This window comes from Dermacentor variabilis, chromosome 9 (assembly GCF_050947875.1).
Source record: "Dermacentor variabilis isolate Ectoservices chromosome 9, ASM5094787v1, whole genome shotgun sequence".
In the NCBI taxonomy this organism is placed as follows: Eukaryota; Metazoa; Arthropoda; class Arachnida; order Ixodida; family Ixodidae; genus Dermacentor; species Dermacentor variabilis.
The window spans coordinates 72,730,198-72,751,841 of NC_134576.1; the positions used below are offsets into that span (position 1 = coordinate 72,730,198).

The following is a 21,644-nucleotide window of genomic DNA, read 5'->3' on the forward strand; positions in this document are numbered from 1 at the left end:
AATGCCTTGAATCTCATACGACGCGTAGCAAACAGACAACATGGCCTTAAGCAAGAAAACCTCCTGAATCTAACACACGCCTTTGCGCTATGTCACTTCATCAACGAGGCGGCTATGCACAGATGGAAGGTAGCGGAGAAGGACAAACTCAATGTACAACTGAGGAAGCTAGTCAAACTAGCGCTGGGAATCCCTAAGAACCCCGAGACAGAGCTCCTGCTGCAACTGGGGGTACACAATACACTTGAAGAAATCGCCGAAGCTCAACAACGGGCTCAATGGACAAGACTTTCTGGAACGAAACCGCGTAGAGAAGGCCTAGCCAAACTAGGTCATGACACCACAGTAATCGAAAATCTATATCAAAGCGTTCCGACGGACACATGCAACTCCTACACGGTTCGCCCACTCCCGCGGAACATGAACGCCCCTCCCCCCGCACACCATCAACCCAGAAGGCTGGCCCGCGGATCGTTGATCCTGCGCGAAATACGTGATAAGAAGATCCTAGCCTGTTTCGTAGACACGGCACAGTACCCGACCAGGAAGGCCTTCGTTGCCACCACGATCAATAAGCAAGGTCAAGTCACAAACGCTCTCACAGTGAAGACCCACAAGTCCGAGATAGAACAGGTCGCCATCGCACTCGCGCTCACAAACCCGACCGCCGCCCAGGTCTACAGCGATTCACGCTCGGCCGTCAAAGCCTTTCAGAGAGGAGCAGGTGCAAGCCAAGCACTACAAATAATCAGTAGACCCGCACCGCTGCAGTATCACACCATCTGCTGGTTCCCGGCACACCTCGGAGAGATCGAGGATGCCCCTCGCAATCTCAATGAGATGACTCACAGGAGCGCGCGAGACCTAACCCTCCGCGACGCCACCTATTCTGGTTGTGACCATCCCAGCGAGAATCGGGACCCTCCCTCCACATATAACGAGATCACAAAGCACTTTTATCTAGACCGCAGAAAATACAGCACACCTCGCAATAAGCTCACCAGGCCTCAAGCCCTCACGTTCGCAATGTTTCAAACAAACACGTTCCCCACGCAGAACAGACTACATCACTACATGCCTGACGTATACAAAACATCATATTGCGAAAATTGCCATAGCACACTTGACGTACATCACTTGCTCTGGCCGTGTGGTTGGGCCCACGCAAACAAGGATCAAGACTCCGCCAGGCTACAAGAAGCATTACGCACCACGGACCTGGCGGAGCAGCTCTGGGCCGTCCAGCGAGCCCACGATGCGGCCAGGGAGTTACAACTCCCGGTCCCAACATGGGAGTAGCCCGCTCTATGGGACCTTGCGCCCCGTAGCTCGCAGGACCTTTCATTAAAGTTATTCCATCCATTCATCCATCTATGCATCGATGACCTACTGCTTATAGCATTTGGCTGCTGCGCTGATAGAATTGGATTTGAAACAAACCACGGAAGATGCATTTTTTTCTCTCTGGGAATATAAATTTTATAGACACCCTAGGAGAACTGTCGCTGTCGTCATCATCATCATCATCATCATCAGCCTGGTTATGCCCACTGCAGGGCAAAGGCCTCTCCCATACTTCTCCAACTACCCCGGTCATGTGCTAATTGTGACCATGTTGTCCCTGCAAACTTCTTAATTTCATCCGCCCACCTAACTTTCTGCCGCCCTCTGCTACGCTTTCCTTCCCTTGGAATCCATTCCGTAACTCTTAATGACCATCGGTTATCTTCCCTCCTCATTACGTGTCCTGCCCATGTCCATTTCTTTTTCTTGATTTCAACTAAGATATCATTAACTCGCGTTTGTTCCCTCACCCAATCTGCTCTTTTCTTATCCCTTAACGTAACACCTATCATTCTTCTTTCCATAGCTCGTTGCGTCGTCCTCAATTTGACTAGAACCCTTTTCGTAAGCCTCCAGGTTTCTGCCCCGTAGGTGAGTACTGGTAAGACACAGCTATCATACACTTTTCTCTTGAGGGATAATGGCAACCTGCTGTTCATGATCTGAGAATGCCTGCCAAATGCACCCCATCCCATTCTTATTCTTCTGATTATTTCAGTCTCATGATCGGGATCCGCAGTCACTACCTGTCCTAAGTAGATGTATTCCCTTACCACTTCCAATGCCTCACTACCTATTGAAAACTGCTGTTCCCTTCCGAGACTGTTAAACATTACTTTAGTTTTCTGCAGATTAATTTTTAGACCCACCCTTCGGCTTTGCCTCTCTAGGTCAGTGAGCATGCATTGCAGTTGGTCCCCTGAGTTACTGAGCAAGGCAATATCATCAGCGAATCGCAAGTTACTAAGGTATTCTCCATTAACTCTTATCCCCAATTCTTCCCAATCCAGGTCTCTGAATACCTCCTGTAAACACGCTGTGAATAGCATCGGAGATATCGTATCTCCCTGTCTGACGCCTTTCTTTATTGGGATTTTGTTGCTTTCTTTATGGAGGACTACGGTGGCTGTGGAGCCGCTATAGATGTCTTTCAGTATTTTTACATATGGCTCGTCTACACCCTGATTCCGCAATGCCTCCATGACTGCTGAGGTTTCGACTGAATCAAACGCTTTCTCGTAATCAATGAAAGCTATATATAAAGGTTGGTTATATTCCGCACATTTTTCTATCACCTGATTGATAGTGTGAATATGGTCTAATGTTGAGTAGCCTTTACGGAATCCTGCCTGGTCCTTTGGTTGACGGAAGTCTAAGGTGTTCCTGATTCTATTTGCAATTACCTTAGTAAATACTTTGTAGGCAACGGACAGTAAACTGATCAGTCTATAATTTTTCAGGTCTTTGGAGTCCCCTTTCTTATGGATTAGGATTATGTTAGCGTTTTTCCAAGATTCCGGTACGCTCGAAGTCATGAGGCATTTCGTATACAGGGTGGCCAGTTTCTCTAGAACTATCTGCCCACCATCCTTCAACAAATCTGCTGTTACCTGATCCTCCCCAGCTGCCTTCCCTCTTTGCATAGCTCCCAAGGCTTTCTTTACTTCTTCCGGTGTTACTTGTGGGATTTCAAATTCCTCTAGACTATTCTCTCTTTCATTATCGTCGTGGGTGCCACTGGTACTGTATAAATCTCTATAGAAGTCCTCAGCCACTTGAACTATCTCATCCATATTAGTAATGATATTGCCTGCTTTGTCGCTTAACGCATACATTTGATTCTTGCCAATTCCTAGTTTATTCTTCACTGCTTTTAGGCTTCCTCCGTTCCTGAGAGCATGTTCAATTCTATCCATATTATACTTCCTTATGTCAGCTGTCTTACGCTTGTTGATTAACTTCGAAAGTTCTGCCAGTTCTATTCTAGCTGTAGGGTTAGAGGCTTTCATACACTGGCGTTTCTTGATCAGATCTTTCGTCTCCTGTGATAGCTTACTGGTATCCTGTCTAACGGAGTTACCACCGACTTCTATGGCACACTCCTTAATGATGCCCACAAGATTGTCGTTCATTGCTTCAACACTAAGGTCCTCTTCCTGAGTCAAAGCCGAATACCTGTTCTGTAGCTTGATTTGGAATTCCTCTATTTTCCCTCTTACCGCTAACTCATTGATCGGCTTCTTATGTACCAGTTTCTTCCGTTCCCTCCTCAGGTCTAGGCTAATTCGAGTTCTTACCATCCTATGGTCACTGCAGCGCACCTTGCTGAGCACGTCCACATCTTGTATGATGCCTGGGTTAGCGCAGAGTATGAAGTCTATTTCATTTCTAGTCTCGTCGTTCGGGCTCCTCCACGTCCACTGTCGGCTATTTCGCTTGCGGAAGAAGGTATTCATTATCCGCATATTATTCTGTTCCGCAAACTCTACTAATAACTCTCCCCTGCTATTCCTAGTGCCTATGCCATATTCCCCCACTGCCTTGTCTCCAGCCTGCTTCTTGCCTACCTTGGCATTGAAGTCGCCCATCAGTATACTGTATTTTGTTTTGACTTTACCCATCGCTGATTCCACGTCTTCATAGAAGCTTTCGACTTCCTGGTCATCATGACTGGATGTAGGGGCGTAGACCTGCACAATCTTCATCTTGTACCTCTTATTAAGTTTTACCACAAGACCTGCCACCCTATCGTTAATGCTATAGAATTCCTGTATGTTACCAGCTATGTTCTTATTAATCAGGAATCCGACTCCTAGTTCTCGTCTCTCCGCTAAGCCCCGGTAGCACAGGACGTGCCCGCTTTTTAGCACTGTATATGCTTCTTTTGGCCTCCTCCGCTGTCGTCAACGTCACAATAAGGTCTCATATTAAGTCCAAGTGCGTTTGGTTCTATCGCGTGCTGCGCGCCGCATGCTCGAGGGTAAGCGTGCTAAGGTAAACTGAGACCAGTGGTGGCTTGATGCATACAAAATATTGGAGATCACATGAACAAGCACGAGCATGACGGGGGGGGGGAGGGGGCAGGTGAGCGTTCGTCTTTTTCGATAGCCCAGTCGTGGCTGCTCATAGCTGAGCGCGCGCCACTCGCGCCCTATCCTAGAGGTAATCTCCGAAGGTTACAAACGCTGGGCGACTCGAGATAGCTGTTGCGTTCATGTGCACTGTCTTTCAGCGCGCCTGTGCTGGGCGTCGCGTAATCTCATGTTGCGGAAACATGTTGAAGCGAGGGGCAGCAGAAGAGCTCACTCCCCTCTACGTTCTTCATCACGCCACTGTTCCAACAGCGAGATTGGTTCAGCTTACCTGTGCTTGCGTGACACCATGCTTGTGAATTTGTTAAGCGAATGTTTACTTCAATTTGTACGGCCGATAAAACTACGCACCTTACGTCGTGTTGTCTGACACTTCGGCATCGCTATCAATGCTTCGCATTGCTTCCTAAACCGCGACATTTATAGCGATAGCAATTACATGGACACTCTTGGCGTATTTCTGCTGTGGCCGTCGGCGTCGGCTTGACGTTCCGCATAAATTCAAAGGGCGATTACATTGTCCGCGAGCGCCGTATACTGTAGTGCGAGTGAAAACGTGCTAGGGTGAGCCGACGATGGGGGCTGAATCTCGCAGGCGCAAGGGAGGGAAGCGGGCAGGAAGCGCGCTGTCTTTCGCTACGCACAAGGCACCGCAGGGAGGGAAGGGAGCGCGGGGAGGTGTGGGGGGGAGGGGGTCTGCTTTCGCGGCTGCTGCGTATGCGGCGGCCGCGTTGGCCCTATCTATTAAGCTATCAGCGATGGAGAGTAGCCATTTAGGCGCACGCAGGGACAATAGCTTCGTGTGCACTGATTTCTCGCCGCTTAGTTCGCGTTAGAGCGAGAAGCAGCACGAAGATAAATTTGCTTGCTGCTGATGCCACACTTCTTCCCACCAGCGTTTCGACAGCGAGTGTCCGCGGTCACCGAGTCATATGTGTTCATATTTGTGCGCGTGACACCGTGCTTGTTAATTTACTCAGTAAGCAAATGTTTACAAGTTTATACCGCCGGTAAATATACTATCCTGACATCGCATAGCTGACTGCTAATTTGCTATTGCAATCGATGCTTCTCCTTTTGGGCGACACTGCGACAACTTTTTTTTATTGTGCGACAGCTTCTATTCGGCGAGACAGGTGACAACGGCAGCAAGCACCACCGCCATGACGCCGCCACATTTAATCGAGGGAACTAAAGTGAAGAAAGCTTGGCTTTGAGGGGCCCCTCAGCAGGCCGCATAGAAAATTTCGGTTTTACACAGGAAGTTGTTACGTGCCCTCTAGAAAGCATTCTGCGGCAAGAATTTTTCACATTGGTTCATTATTAACAGATTTAGAAATATTTCAAGTGTCCCGAGCCCATGATTGTAGGAGGCGAGCTTCCCTGCCAACACCGACACTCTCGCCACTTGCACCGTCTATTCTGCACAAGCAAAACTCTTTCCATTCGTTCTCCCGCACCACAGCAGAATGATCCAGTCAAGTACACGACACGGTCCCCATATTCTTTTTAATTGTGTAAGCTTTCTTTGACGAGCTCTCCAGCCCTGTCACGCGAAAAGTGCGATGCCCTGTATCTCCACAAAAATGTGTAATTCGGAAAGTTAAGACACTTAATCGTTATGATAGCGTAAATGTAGATGATTGGTAGCTTTTAGGCGATAAGGTATAATTTAAAGCTAAATAAAAATAAAGAGAATGCGATCGCAGTGATACGCTCTTCCCTAACGCAACGCCTCACGCGCTGCTGCAGCAGCTTGTGCTCCCTTTCGACCGCTTTGCCCCGTCAAGATGTGATCGTGCTCGGTGTTGCGGCTCAATTGGTACAATTGCACTGAAGGGGACGGATGCGGCGCAAAAATCTGGCAATTGTGTGCCAACGCCTAAGCATTCTTTGCCACCGGAAAGTCCATGGGTAGGCGTGCATAAACTGGGAAAAGAAAGTCAGCAAAACTAAGCTAAAATGACGACACAGCTTAGGCAAACAATTCTAACGCTTTAGTAGAAAATTTTCAGAATTTCTGTAGGTTTTTTGCTCGCGTTTTTGTTGTTGGGTGAACTTCCGGTGAAAAGCTCGCGTGTGAGCCCGCGAGCTGTTGCGTTTGTTTCATTTCGCTCTGAGCACGATTTTGCGACCTGTGCACTAGAACAGTCGCGTTGTTTTCTGACTGCTTCTGCAAACAGGATCCCTCAATGCGTGCGCGTTTGGAGAGGCTGGCGCGGCTCATGGATCCTTACCGTAATACATCGCGTCATTGTACCGCCGTAACCGCCGTCAGAAATGATGCCCCTGAAAGTATGATAAGTAACTGTCACATGAACAATACGGTACACGCGAGTGAACGAAAGGGCATGATCGCGCGCTGGCGCCCAGTAGAAGATTACGTGGTTTCACTCTCTGCGCGCGTGACTGCACGGCGTGAGACCAAGCATACAAAACGGAAGTACATCTTTCTCGCTAAAGTGCGAAGTAAAACAAGGACGCACAGCTATTGACTTTCTATATTTAATTATTTTGTAAAGTTTAATTTTTCTATTCAAGTAACAGATTAAGATAAATAACTGAGGGTGCCTTGAAGTCACAAGTGACTGAGTGGCGTTACTACACTGCAATGTGTAGCCATTTTTGGTGTAGCCATTTTTGGCTGCAGCTAGCCATTTTTCTTCATGACATTCACGCCAACCTTGATATTAATCTACAAACTGACGCCATCTTCTTAGACTTCACTAAGGCGTTCGATAAAGTACCTCATCAACGCTTGCTTCTTAAACTTTCCCAGTTAAACCTACATCCAAACATCATCGCCTGGATTAACGAATTCCTCACGTATCGCTCTCAGTCTGTCTTCATTAATAACCAATCCTCAAACCCGCTCCCAGTCACGTCTGGCGTCCCGCAGGGTTCCGTCTTCGGTCCCTTGTTATTCCTCATTTACATTAACGACTTGCCCCAGCGCGTATCTTGCCATATCCGCTTGTTCGCTGATGATTTTTTTATTTATCGTTCGGTAACTAACCCTTCTGACCAAGAATCCCTTCAGGCAAACCTAAACCTCGTGCTAAACTGGTGTTCGCAGTGGATGATGACACTCAACCCTAACAAATGTAAGTACATGTCTTTTCACCGCCGTCGCAACCCTTTTGTTTATGAATATTCCGTTTCTAACTCCCCTGTTGACCTCGTCCAGTCTTACAAATACTTAGGTATCGCCATTTCTGATGACTTATCCTGGCGATTGCACGTAACTAACCTAATATCAGCAGCTAATAAAACGTTGCGTTTCTTAAAACGTCACCTGAGGGAAGCCCCTCAACACGTCAGACTACAAGCATACATCTCACTTATCAGAACTAAACTGGAATACGCATCGCCCATCTGGAACCCTCATCAAGCATATCTAACAAATGCCATCGAAGCTGTACAAAACCGAGCTACCAGATTTATTCACTCTTCATACTCATACGACGTTAGCATATCACCTGTAAAATTACAATCAGGCTTGTGTGATCTTTCTGCTCGCCGTCGCATTGCCAGTCTTGTTTTATATCACAAGTTTTTTTATTCGCCCCTAAGACAAGAGCCATACATCTGCGCACCCCCACCACGCAGATCCCATCGCATCGGTCACCCTCTTCAAGTTTTGCGTCCACGAGCCCGTACTACTACCTTCATGAACTCATTTTTTTCCCGAACAGCAGCTGACTGGAACGGCCTTCCCCACCATGTCGCTGCCATAACCTGTCCATCCACACTTTCGACTTCTGTGAACGCCTGCATCTTCTAAACCCCACTCCTTATGTAACACCCCGAAAGGGGTCTTTAAGGAAAATAAAGTGATGTGATGATGTGATGATGTGATGTAGTGTAGTGTAGTGTAGTGTAGTGTAGTAGTGTAGTGCTTGCAGTGCGCTTCTCCACGAGGAGAAGGGAAAATGCCACATGGGTTGAAATTTAAGAGCTTTCGACAGCGTGTAGGGATGTAATACTTAGCAGACACGGCCGTTAGCACGCATTGTACGCACTGCGCTCATCAGTTCAACATGGCCAGACCGGAATGGGCACTTTAAAGTATGCTTCACCTATGAGATACACATGCTTATTCCACAGCATGATATCGACTGTACCATTTTACAGTGGCATGCACTTTGACTGAAGTCGCGTATTTCTTTTTTCCAGTACCTTCACACAAATCAATTTTCCCTTCTTCATGTCTGTGCACCGAACCTGTAGAAATCCGTCCGGCTATAGGCCAGGAAACCTTATGTGCCATCGAATTGTAATGACGTTAGCAAATTATAATCTATATACGGTGTAAATTTGCATATGCTCTTATGCCTATTCAAGCGTGAAAAAAACACAAACAGCGCTGTGCTCTGTGTCCCTCTCTTCGTCCTGTCGTTTCGCGCTGTTTTCTGCTCGTAATCATGAACCAACCAGCTAAAATGCGTACTTTTCTACAAACTAGTTAGTGCTTAGCTTTCTTTATCAATTCATTTCGACAAACAGGGACTAAAGATATTTTAGCTGTGGCTCCTGGTCCATGAATTCTTTTAGGGGGCTCTAACGCCCATAACTGATCCTGCCTCCTTTCGCGTGTTTAGTTTGTGCGTGCGCTGCCCAAGAATGGAAACCACTTCTGTAGCATGCGCTAGCAGTGGCTGGAGTTCACGCCTGCTGAGAAATTGAATATGTGCACGATGCATTGAACATGACCGGAGTTCATTCCTGCGTCACCCCTGCACCGATAGATCGAGTTACTGAGCGATACACGCCCGCGTCTTTGTCGCACCGGCATTGGTGAAGCAGAAACGATTACTAATTCTTTAAAGTTCCGTCTTTTGACCACTGTTGAGAATTGGACAAGCTATTTACGCTGCTGCCTCTCTTCTATATTGCAGGGGGCGTACTAGTTAAAGCTGTGTGCGCATGTCGTATTTGGGCTATGCGGCGATATATTGTGTATACTTCAGCACAGTATCGATGAAAGTCCATTGTTGCCATCAGAGAAAACAAGGATTTGTAGCAAACATATTGTGGGAAACTGCAAAAGGACTTTAGCTAATACGAATCGTGTTGCTGAGGATTTTTCCGGCGGCACATATGACGTCTCTTCCAATTACCTGCTCAGTGTCACTTACATGGCTAAGCAGACGCTGCCCTTCCGTAGCTTTGCAACGATGAAAATATCGTCAAGCGCACCGATCTTCTTAAAGTCAAATAGAAGCGTGTACATCGTCCTTCGAATAAAACGTCCGCACACACACACACAGACGCAGGCGCACACCGCGCACGGTACGAAACGTACCCAAACACGTGCCGTGCAAGAGGTATCCAAGTAGTGTGAACGAGAGATGGGACAGACGTACACCCGGCTAGTTGAATTTTGCCCCGCATGCGGCGCTCTCACGCCGGCGTGACAACGCTGCTGGGCGGTGCCGTTCTCGTCTATAGAAGTGGAGGTGCGGACTAACGTGGACACATTTTACAATTGCTAATAGATACATAGAGTTTCTCACTATCACACCTAGAGGGATATCTGGCGCCACCTTCATCGGGAGATTCCTAAGGGGCGCTGTGCCGTCATGGGAATGACGGTATATGTGTCTGCGATGTTTGTATTGGCTGGTGCTGCAAGAGGCTTTATGTAAAATGTGGATATGGCTGTACAAATAACGCACTCTTAAAGTAAAATCTTCATAAAATGTTTCCATTCCCGCATATCTTACATTTTCCAGTGAATTTTACACCGTTACAATGCATAGCCAAGCGAAGAAAAGCAAGAAGAGACGAGAAACTGTTCCAAAGTGAGCACGAATCTTGTCGTCTGTCCTCCAACTTTTGCGGCCCGCTGATACTTTTTGCATTTTATACGATTGTACATGCAATAACAAGTTCTCATAGTTAAACAAAACATGTTTTCCTGTAACAGTAAAGCTAAAACAGCTTTTAACGTGCTGTTTTAGTTGAAAATTAATCATTGTGACAGAAGTAACGGTACTTGCCTGGCTCACCGAGAACGATGCCAATCCGAAGTCACAATATATCGACATTCGCATGCATACCACAACGTAGCAGCGCCAGATTATGTAGTGAGAAACTCTATGAATAGGTGCAGCGGCGCATTTCTCGCGTCGCTTGGCGTTTCTGCGCAGGCACGAGTAAGAGCGGGTGCGACAACAAAATCGGGGGGCCTTTGCTCCTTGAATATGTGACTGTTACTAGGCGCTACGGAGGAGGTTTCTTAGCGCGTGTTGCATGCGTTTGTCCCCTAGATCAGCCGGCATTGCGGAGTGTGGTCGAATTTGTTTATGCTCCCCCGCTGGCTGCCCGTGCGGAGAGGCAGCGGGCACGGACGGCCCATTTGGTCATCGCTGTGTCTGAAGGGGCAAGGTTTTGACTGGCGTTGCATGAGTCGCGGGTCGCTCTTTTGTCGCCACGATAGATTGCTTTCTTTACAAACACTGCTCCACAGGAGGGCTCATGTAATCGGCAAGCGGAGGCCTTAGGAGAGCACCTTAGGTTATAATAAAGCAGGCGGCGCAGTATATCCGGGCCACCCAAGGGATCAGAGCTGGAAGCGGGGCGGCCTGTGAATTGGGGCGGCGGAAGCCTTACCGCGCCAGGGGGCGTTCGCATAAAAAATTGGCTCTCCTCTATCGCGGACAATAATAATAATTGGAGTTTTACGTGCCAAAACCACTTTCTGATTATGAGGCACGTCGTAGCGGAGGACTCCGGAAATTTTGACCACCTGGGGTTCTTTGACGTGCACCTAAATCTAAGCACACGGGTGCTTTCGCCCCCATCGAAATGCGGCCGCCGTGGCCGGGATTTGATCCCGCGACCTCGTGCTCAGCAGCCCAACACCATAGCCACTGAGCAACCACGGCGGGTTATCGCGGACAACCGATCTTATACACCCCTGGCACGCCCAGGCTTCGGCGTTCTAGCTTTGGTTTCCCCGTCGCCGCTTTGGTGTCCTGGAGGCACCGCGAATAATGCGAAATAATAACACGTTGATTCAATGAGCAAAAACACGATTCAATAAATATAATTACTTCCAGTGGCCAACTTGCCACGCTAAGTTCAGTTCTGCTGGCGCACGCCGAGGGACAAACGCATGCAACACGCACTAAGAAACTGCTGCGTAGTGCCTAGGCAGAGTCATATATTCAAGGAGCAAAAGTCCCCATATTTCCTCTATCGCACCTGCTCTTACTAGCGCATGCGCGCACACGTACAGTGTCTCCGCGTGTGCCACGCCCCGCTGTACCTACTAGCAACCTAGGAGTCGTAAATACGCAACCTGACCATTCCCCAACCCCTTCTTTTAGCGCGCACCAATTTCCCCGCTCGCCTCCTTGTGCACGTGTTAAGTTGGCGCGCACCTTCGCCATCTTTTCCCGTGCGACCGCGAGCAGAGACCGTGCATTGAGCCATCATCCTTCTTGGCTCACCCTGGCAAGGTTTTGCTCTCACCTACAGTATGCGGCGCATGGCAGCGATGTTATCGCACTTGGACTTTATACAGAACATCACGGCGACGGCAGAAGTTCTCCTGGAGTGTGAATATAGTTGCTATCGCAATAACAAGAAGCAAAAGAAACAGGAGAATGACGATTCCACAATGATTCAAAGCGTATCAACACATCGTTTAGATACAATGGAAAATAACAAAGCTGAAGCATGATGTAACATGAAACATGAAGCGAATATGGTAATGCTTTATTGCGAGACCTTCCAGAGCAGTAGACAGAAGCGCGATAGGTAATCCATTGGAACTGCGATAACGCACTCGCACTCTGTATTTTCAGGTCAACGGAACTACAGAACAAGAGAACCTTTACGTAGACATCAAACACAAATCCTCTGTGCTTATGTATATACTGGAGGCTGGCGTTCAAATGGTAGGTGGTGATCCAAGGGAATTTTTATACAATATACTTGCCCCCTGCCTCTTGGCACCTAACAAGTCCGCTGCAGGGGGGGGGCTGCTTTGTCCAGCACCGAGCCGTATCTCCAACTTCGGCTGGTGAACTGGGCTGTGGACGTCGCGACTAGGCATGGCCTGAACGCCACTACCGGCGGCCTGAAAGCCGCCCACAACGCTGCTTTATATTTTTTCTTACTTTTGGCCGTCTCATCAACAAAAGTTTTTCACCACCACCACCACCCAGGTTAGCGTTAGTCTCCGTGTTTTGTTCCGCTGTCTTAACTAGACCGTGCACTCCCGGCTGTTGTGGTGGCCAGGTGAGACTGGAAGAAGTAAAAAGCGTGAGACGATGGCGCATGCAACGCCGTGCGCCACGTACCACTTCACGGAGAATCAGGGAGTAAATTTGCTGGCTTCTGCGGATTCCTACTAACGCATTATCACGAACTGAAAGCGTTGTGCTTCAGTGTATGCATGATAAACGCCTCGCATATCAGTGACCGCTGTGCAGTCTTCTTGCTTATGAGAGCGGACGATGCATTTGTAGCACGCAAAACAGCCATGTGGCAGGATGGGAAAGAAGCGGCTGCTGTGAGTAATTAAGGGACGAACCCTCTCTGCCGCCGACCTGTTATCAATGTTCTCGAGGGGCGCAGAGAAGTGAAGGTTCGTGGATGCGGTGAAAGAGTGAACAAGGCTCGACAGAAGAACATATACAACTACACGCACATCAAACACCTGATGGTTGGTTGCACGTAGGCCAATCAACACACTCGCCGCACGCAGATGCGCGTATAGTGTTGGGCACAGCGCAGCGGCTGCTACACAACTTTGTTTCCGTGTAGCTTCACCTACCGTTAGTACAATGTACCTCAGACCACAGTCGGTGAATCTAAACGCGTAACTACGACCTCTTTTAGTGGCTTAATCGTCGGCGCACTGTGGCACGTCACACTGCCGCAGTGCGCGGCCGCCCAAAAAGTGTTCAGTAACGGCAAACGATTCTTAAAGACACGACAAATGTATATGTTTGTTGTCATAAGCTACAAAGCCATAGGTTGATGTGTCGTGATGTGCGTGAAATGTGCAGCCGCTCACCTTCTGAGCATACTTGCAGTGCAGTTAGAACGCGGAAACTTATATTCAGAAAAGCACGAAGAAACGAAGACCGGCCTCACTGTATAATCTACGGAATCCATTATGAACTCCTTTCAACGCTACAGCAGAATACTCGGATGAAGTGATTTAGGTAATGGTATCGCGATGGTATACACCGCGATTAGATCAGTTTATATCGGCGCGCGCAGGTCCATACAGTCCGGCGTAGTAGCCTGCCGATGGCGACAAATGTAAACAATAGAGGAGAATCTGCCCGAACAAGATGATCGAGTAACGCCACAACTTCCGGCGTCGGCGTCACAACGCTTCACAAAGAGATACGCCAGGTCTTCTCCTCAGTCCTTTCTTTTCTCCACGGTTTTGCAATCCGCCTCTACAGAAATGCGACCGCCGTGCCTGGTACCGATCCCGCCACCTCCTGCTTAGCAGTTGAATGGCATAGCGGCCGAGCCACCGCGGTGGGTCCAAATTCAATATTTCAAGGGGTACTTCGTTATCCCTACGTGGATGAATACGAAAGCATTGAGAAGACCACGCAATGGTTCGACACTATGTCACAACGCAAGGCCGTGGGTTCGACTCCGACCAAAGTTCGGGAGTCCGACTCCCAACAAAGGTCATGCGTACGAGTGCCTTTACTCGGCATTAATTAACTGTGCGTCAGTCAACTTAGGTTTAATTAACAAATGTCGTGGGTTCAACTCCCACGAAAGGTCGTCGGTTCGAGCGCGTTTATAGGCAGCGAGGCTAGGTCCACTACAACAATGTGTGAGTCAGCGAGCGAACAGCCTGAGAGCGGTTCGGACCCATGGCAGGAGCGGAAGCTCTTTTCTGTTCTTCTTCCCGGTTTTCTAATCTCGCAGCTCACGGCACGAGACACACGCGCCGGAGCGCGCCATGTATAAAAGGCGGCCGAGGAAGATGACGATGCTAGAGAACTCTCCCCCTCTACACACCCACCCCGCTTTTAGTACAAAAGCAGCGGTGCAGCGGCGCCCAAGCAACAACGTTTGACGCCATCCGATAGGGCAGATCTGTTGTTTCATCGGCTGTAAAGCCGTTGAGAGCGGATAATAATGGCGAAGTCGCTAAGTAGGCTGGTTTTACCCAGTCTATCGCCATGACTTCTTTACGTCCGTAGAGGTCGATGGTAAACAGTTTTTTCTGTCCGCTTGAGTACCTTGAAAGGACCGTCATAGGAAGACGTGAGAAATGGTGGCAGGTCTTAACGCTGTAGGAAAGCGTGGCTCGCTGTAGACATGTCTTTGCTGACTTGAGACTGCCACCCTCTAGGGCAAGGACGCTATCATGCAAACAGGATCCGGAACTGCTGAACATATCTGGCTGGATCAGGAGTAGCAGCAGCAGCTGGTGCAAAAAAAATCACTGGGTAATAGAAACGTTCTACCATAGGCCAGCTCCGAAGCTGTGCAGCCCAAGACTTCCTGGAAAGAGAAGTGCATGCCTAGCAGGATGAGATAAAAGTCCTCAGCCCAAGAAGAGCGAGCCTGGCGGGCCATCAAGAGTGCTTTGAGTTGACGGTGAAGGCATTCAACTATTACATTTGCCTATTGGGGGGACGCGGTAGTGCGGACATAGCAGAGCCCAAGCGGGCATGTGAGTTCCTGGATGAGACCACATTCGAACTGTCGGCCGCGATCGGTCCTAACAACGTTGGGGCATCCAAAGCGCGAGATGCAACCATTGACATATACGCGGAAGCTGCTGTAAGTGCCGCTAAGTCAATGAGAGGAAATGTTTCAGGCGAGCGGGTATAACGGTCTACACAAGTCAGTCTGTAGCAAGCACCTTGGTATGTTGGCTGCGGGCCGACGATGTCGATGGGAATGTGATCCAACCGGGTGTTAGGTGGCCGAAAGGAGTCAATTCGCGACTTCGTGTGTCGTGTCGTGTCGTCTCGTAGCGTCGACAGTGAAAGGATTCGCGAGCAAGCCCAGCGGCGCACGTCAGAGTTCATACTCGGCGGCAGAAAGCGGGAAGTATTACACGCTGTGTGGCATGAACTCCGGGATTATTTGCGTTGTGTAGGTTGTGAAATGATGACGTAGTTGAATGGAACGAATGGGTGTGTTCAACCCCTTGACATACGGTAAGTGTTAACGCCTGAAGAAAATGAAAGGGAATGTCGGACAGCGCTAATGACGTAGCAGATGACCGGAGGTCCCGAAGCTCGACGTCTGAACGCTGCGTCGTGCAATTTCTTTGAAGTCAACTGGGGTCGTGTGTATTGTGCTGATACGGGAGAAGGTATCTCCGGCTGCATCAAGGGGCTTTGAATGTATCGTATGTCCACGGTGAACCGGGAGATAGCATTGAGGTGCTGTATCTCTCGTGCAGCATAGGTGTGTTTATTACCATGAAAAGTGAACGTCAAAGGCTTGTGATCAGTGAGGACGTGAAAGCTTGTTCCTTCCAGTAGGTGTTGGAAATGCCGACCGCCCAAGTATACCGCAAGCATCTCGTGACCGAACGTGCTGTAGCGCGTTTCTGCAGGCTTCAGCTTCTGTGAGAAAAATGCGAGAGGACACCACGAGTTGCGCTGGAACTGTTGTAAAACTGCGCCGACAGCCGCACTAGAGGCATCGGTGATAAGAAGCATTGGTGCGACATGTAGGGGATCCACCAGCAAGCTAGCATCTGCCAATGCGTTTTGGCAGCTTGGAAGCACTCATCGGCGTCAGACGTCCAGGGAAGTGGAGCGGACAGAGCTTTAGTGTTCTTCCGAAGCTCGGTCGGGGGTATATTCAGGCGACGTTGGGAATTCAGGCGACGTTGGGAATCAGGCGACGTTGGGAATCAAACGGCGATGGAAGTCGAGAAGCCCCAAAAATTAAATTATATGGCTTTGTGTGTTAAAACTAGGGTCTGAATATTTAAGGGCCCCTCACCAGGTCTCGCCATATTGAGCTGACAAGCGCAGAGCATACATTGTGCGATAACGATCGTCTCTGCAAAGTATTACATCGCTACGCTCCGCGGAAAGGTCTAAAATTTCAAACCAAACGCCGTTTTTCCTTCTCCTCGCCGCCGCCGCGCTCCAAGCCAGAGGCTGACGTACTCGCGTCCCTGCGCCTACGTACTCGAGTCCGCAGTGTGACGTCGCTCGTGGTGACAGGTGACTTCGAGAATTATTTAAGGCACCATCTGTTATTTGGGTGATCTGTTGCTTGAATTGACGAGTTGAAGTTTAGAGAAACAAAAAAGAACGCACGAACGGAATGTGTGCATGTTTCTTCCTTTACTTCCTACCGAAGCAAGAAAGATGTAGCTCCGCTTCATCTGCTTCTTCCCACGGTCGTGGATTCACGTGTGCAGGTAACAAAACTATACCATTTTCTACCGTGTTCCAGCACGTGATCATGCTCTGCGACCCGCTTGTTTTGCCTCAGTATTCGTGAAGCACTGAATTATACCGCTACTCATGTGTCCTTGTGGCCAGCGCGAAAAATCGTGCGCTGCGCGAAACGGTACAGCACACGCGCAATGCCGCCAGCGGAAATGCGAATCGCCGAAAAAAAAGCGACGAGAAAGAAACTGCAGGCCGGCTCCTTGACGGTTGTGTCACGCGATCCTCGAGGTCCGGTATGGGAGAACGCAGGGAAGGAATTTCGCTTGCGAATGCTACACGGGGCGAATGGAGAGGGAGCCTCGCTATGCAGTGGAGCCAGCCTGCTGAAATCATGGGTTAGCGGAACTGAAATATTCATATCTCAGCTATTAAGCAGCCGACTTGAAAAATGGTTGCGGCAGAACGCTCCCTAGAGGACACGTAACAACTTCCAGCCTATTACCAAAATTTGCTATGGCGCCTGGTGAGATGCGCTTTAATGGTCACGCTGTAGTGGTGGACTCCGGAAATTTGGACCACCTGGGGTTCTTTAACGTGCACCTAAATCTATGTACATGAGTGTTTTCTCAATTCACCCCCGTCGAAACTCGTCCGCGGTGGCCGGGATTCCATCCCGCGACCTCATGCTTAGCAGCACAACACCATAGCCTCTAAGCAACCATAGCGGGTCGAGCAGCTCAATGAATTCACAGAGCTTTCGCAGTCACGTTGGGCGAGGGAACTCTCACAAGGCTTAAACTGTCTTTTCCAACGGTCTGATCCCTTCAGGACTGACGCGGTGTCCGAGGAACTCAATGTCGTGGATACCAAACAGACAAATGAGGAGGCCGTGTTCCTTGAGCCGAGAGAATCGCAGGCGCAAATGGCTGCTATGCTGCTCAGAGAATATGCTAGCACCAGGAGTTCATTGAGGTAGGTGAAGATAGAGGGGAGTCCCCAGGAGACCTCTGGAACATCTGAGCGGCGTTTCCCAGCCGGAACGGCATTCGGTTGTACTCGAAAAGCCGGAATCTTGTCGCAATTGTAAAGCCTTTGGGATGTCCGATGGCTCGACAGGTCGCCTTCACTATGTCCGATGGCTCGTGGTCGGCCTTCACTAAAACTCTCTTGCTGACTATTAACGTTCCAGCTTGGCTAGCTGCAAAGTCATTGATGCTAGAGAGTGGTCAGTGATCTGGTACGGTGCGCGATGAGGGCACGGTAGCCGCCGCATGGGTGCCAATACTCTGGGTCATGCTTTGGTACAATGTGCAGAGCTGGAGACCAACTGCTCGTATAGGTAAGAATTATACCCAGTTGCAGCATGCGGAGCAATTCTCTCTTTGGAATGGCATGCTGTCACCAGCGAGATGCCTGGGTGGGCAGAACGCCGCGTCCCTGTGGTGCCTGCATGATGTGTGACGTTGAGGCATTCAGGCAGCTGAGAGTTGGAAGGTTTCGTGATGGCTGGGAAGTATGAGAGAATTGAGGCGAACGCGAAAGAATTAAGTCGCCAAGTCATGCGGCAAGAGTCAGCGGCCTCTATCAGTGACTATGCGGCATGTTTCCTTTTCAGCTGCAAGGGGAACGGTGCTTACTTGCGCTGACGCGGAATTCGTTGTGACGCTCGCAGTATGCGCCGCGCCGCGGGCCAGAACGAGAAATGAACTGAGATGGGAATCGGCAACGGCAATCATGGTCGCGCTGACGACTGTGTGACGATGACCGTAGTGCAGTAATGGTCTCAGCAAGTTTGTCAACCATTAACTCAAGGCGAGGCTGCCGACCTTCGAGGTGCGATAACGGAACGGTCGTTGTTGACGCAGCACCTATGGCTAGTCAGCCATGCGGTCGGCTAACTCTGCAAGATTGTCGAGCGACATGTCTTCTGGTATGGTAGCCAAAGCGATTACCAGATTCTATGGCAGGTCCTGAAGGAACAGTTCACGAAGCAGCGGGCTATATGCGTCCAGCCTACAGTCACTGAGAAGCCTCCGCATACGACGCAGAAGTTCCGACGGTCGACGGTTGCCGATCTCATATTCGTTGGGAAGCAGCTGGATGCGTCTTCGCACAGACACAGACTTGCGTTGCAGCGCCGTAGTTTTGAAGTGGTCATAGGGGGTGGTGTCGTGATGTGCGCCCACAACGCCTTGCAACTCCTCAACCACCTCTGTATGTAGTTCCCAGACAGCGTGGAGGAACCTAGCGCACTGCAAAGTAATGCGTCGAAGGTCAAGCATGCCATCAACCTTAGTAAATCAGGCTGCATAATTTTGTGGCCAAAAGCGCGGTAGGTGAATCTGTACCGTGCCGAGGCATTCTGCGCTGGTGGTCGGTCTCTCGTTCATGGCCTCGTCCACGACGTCGTGCTAGCCATACGATCACGTCCGAGTCACCACGTTATAGGGACCGAGGTTAGGCAATGTGTCAGTCAGAAGCGAAAGGCCTGAGAACCATTCGGACCTATGGCAGGAGTAGAAGCGCTTTTTTATTCTTTTTCCCTGCTTTCTAACCTCGCAGCTCGCGGCACCAGGCAAGAGACACACGTGCCGGAGCGGATCATATGTAGAAGTCGGCCGAGGAAGATAAACATGGCTGCTAGAGCCCTAATGACTCCATCCTAATTAGTTGCGCATTCATTACCTTGGCGTTACTTAACACCCACGTTCGTCGGTTCGGCACCCACTAAACGTCGAGGGTTGGAATGCCACCAAAGGTCGTGGGTTCGAGGACCCTAATTAAGTATATCTTAATTAACTGCGTATTAATTAATATCGCACTCATTAACACCACAGATCGTGGTTTCGACCTCCACCAAAGGTCGAGGGTTCGTAACCTTTTTGTACCAGCGTGTGGTCAAGCCGCCAGCGCCGGATTTTGCGCCTCAAAAGCCATTTAATGCATTCGGATTAATAATTTGTCGTAGGGAGCAGCATTTTGACATTACAGTACTTTTAATGAAAGAACTATGAAGTCTAGATGAGCGTCTTATACTTATCCTTACTGTCCGTTTTATCCTTATCTGTTTTTGTTCAGGCTTATTGATTCACTTCCGCTGTTTGACGGGAGTAATGTGTGCGTGCGTGTGCGTGTGTGCGCGCAGTAAAGTGCCTATAGAAGGAAATAAACTGTATAACGAAGAATTGATTAGGTCCCGGCCGAATTCCTCTTTCATGTGTAGTGCGAACGCCTACTGTGAGCAACGAATTCGCCTGTACAACGAAGGAAGTTCGGCACCCTGTTGGCTGATTTGAACGTAGCAGTGCCGCCCTGCCCTCCACAGAGGCCACTTAGCTGCGCTAGCGCTAACGGCATCGCTACTGACGCACTTGACGACCTATGCATGTCAGCGAGTGTTAGCCCTGGTGCACTGCTTCAGGAATAGCTCAACTCACAAGCTAGTTGTTGTAACACAGAAGTGCGTGCGGCTGTTGACGATCACGTTGGAGTTGAATACGACATGATGTTAACTGATAACCGACGACCTCTTCAAAGCCTTCTATGGCGGAAAGGACGCGAATAAACGAAGGCAACAGTCATGAAGAGCCTGTTAATGAACGAAGAACTATGACGGCCAGGAAGGCCCTAGCTGCATTCGACAATCTGCAGCTTTACCTGACGTCGCTTCCACGTTTCTCTTAGGAGCATTTCGTGAACCTCAGTGCAAGAGGTCACCTGTAGTACAAGCATGTCATGTATGTATGTATGTATGTATGTATGTATGTATGTATGTATGTATGTATGTATGTATGTATGTATGTATGTATGTATGTATGTATGTATGTATGTATGTATGTATGTATGTATGTATGTATGTATGTATGTATGTATGTATGTATGTATGTATGTATGTATGTATGTATGTATGTATGTATGTATGTATGTATGTATGTATGTACATAGTACCAATGAGTGATTAGTATATTTTTTCATCTCCCAGAGTTATGTAAGTATGGGGGGGTCGATTCGCTCAAGCCCTTTCTTCAGCTTTTCACATGGTATTTCGAAAAATTCTGTATGTTTAGTGCGCATATTAGATGGATTTAACAAAACAGTCATTATCGTATGATGTCTCCTGCTTGTTCATCCTGCTGGTATGCTGCTCTCCTGCTGCCTTAAGTGCGACTGACTGTGTTACTGTGCTGAAAGAAGCTTTGCTAAATGATGACTTGCATTTAAATAACATTTTCTGACAAAGTTAACGGAACGAACACCTTAAGCAGGGTACTTAGAACGATTCACCCCCTACAAGGTTACAATCAAAATATGAGTATTGCTACGCGTATTAGGCTACCTCTGGATGTACCAATGGTACAAGGTGTGTGTGAAGTGACTTTAAAGAGAATGTAAGAGATAAGTGCAGTGCCGTAACTGTCTCTCACAGGAGGACACCTCAACAGGTACGGAGGCACGGGGAAAGGGGTGTGGGGAAAAAGAGATAAAGAGAGAGGAAAAGAGAAGGCGGCAGGGGCCAACCCTCGTGTGCTCGGGTACGTGGTGTCGCAACGTACCAAACGTCTGCTGATGCAAACACCCCTGCGGGGGCAAGGTCTCTGGGCTGAAGGAAACCGTCATTTTCGCGTCTTTAAAGGCGGTCATCCCGTCACACCGGCACTGAGACGCTCTCTGCGCACCACTTCCTTGTTGTGACCTTGCTGTCGCCATAAGTTCGCTTATTGTCTGTTCTATCTCAGCTGCCTTGTAACGTGTGCAAGTTGGTCTGAGTGAACACTAATTCGCCAAAGAATTTTTCTCTGACTTTATAGAGATTTTATGTTGCCATCTGGATCTTCTTTACAAAACA

The 21,644-nt window shown here is 48.9% G+C and overlaps 1 protein-coding gene across 3 annotated transcripts in view; it reads left to right on the top strand.

Annotated features, from left to right (window-relative positions):
- LOC142558062 (venom metalloproteinase antarease-like TserMP_B) overlaps positions 1-21,644 on the top strand; it is a 154,160-nt gene that overhangs the window by 41,335 nt on the left and 91,181 nt on the right. For 2 of the 3 annotated variants that reach the window (XM_075670224.1, XM_075670226.1), the window contains one exon: positions 12,251-12,343. The exons of the other annotated variant lie outside the window; for it this stretch is intronic. In XM_075670224.1, coding sequence (XP_075526339.1) covers positions 12,251-12,343 — 93 coding nt within the window. The remainder of the gene's footprint in view (positions 1-12,250; positions 12,344-21,644) is intronic. 3 annotated transcript variants of the gene reach the window in all.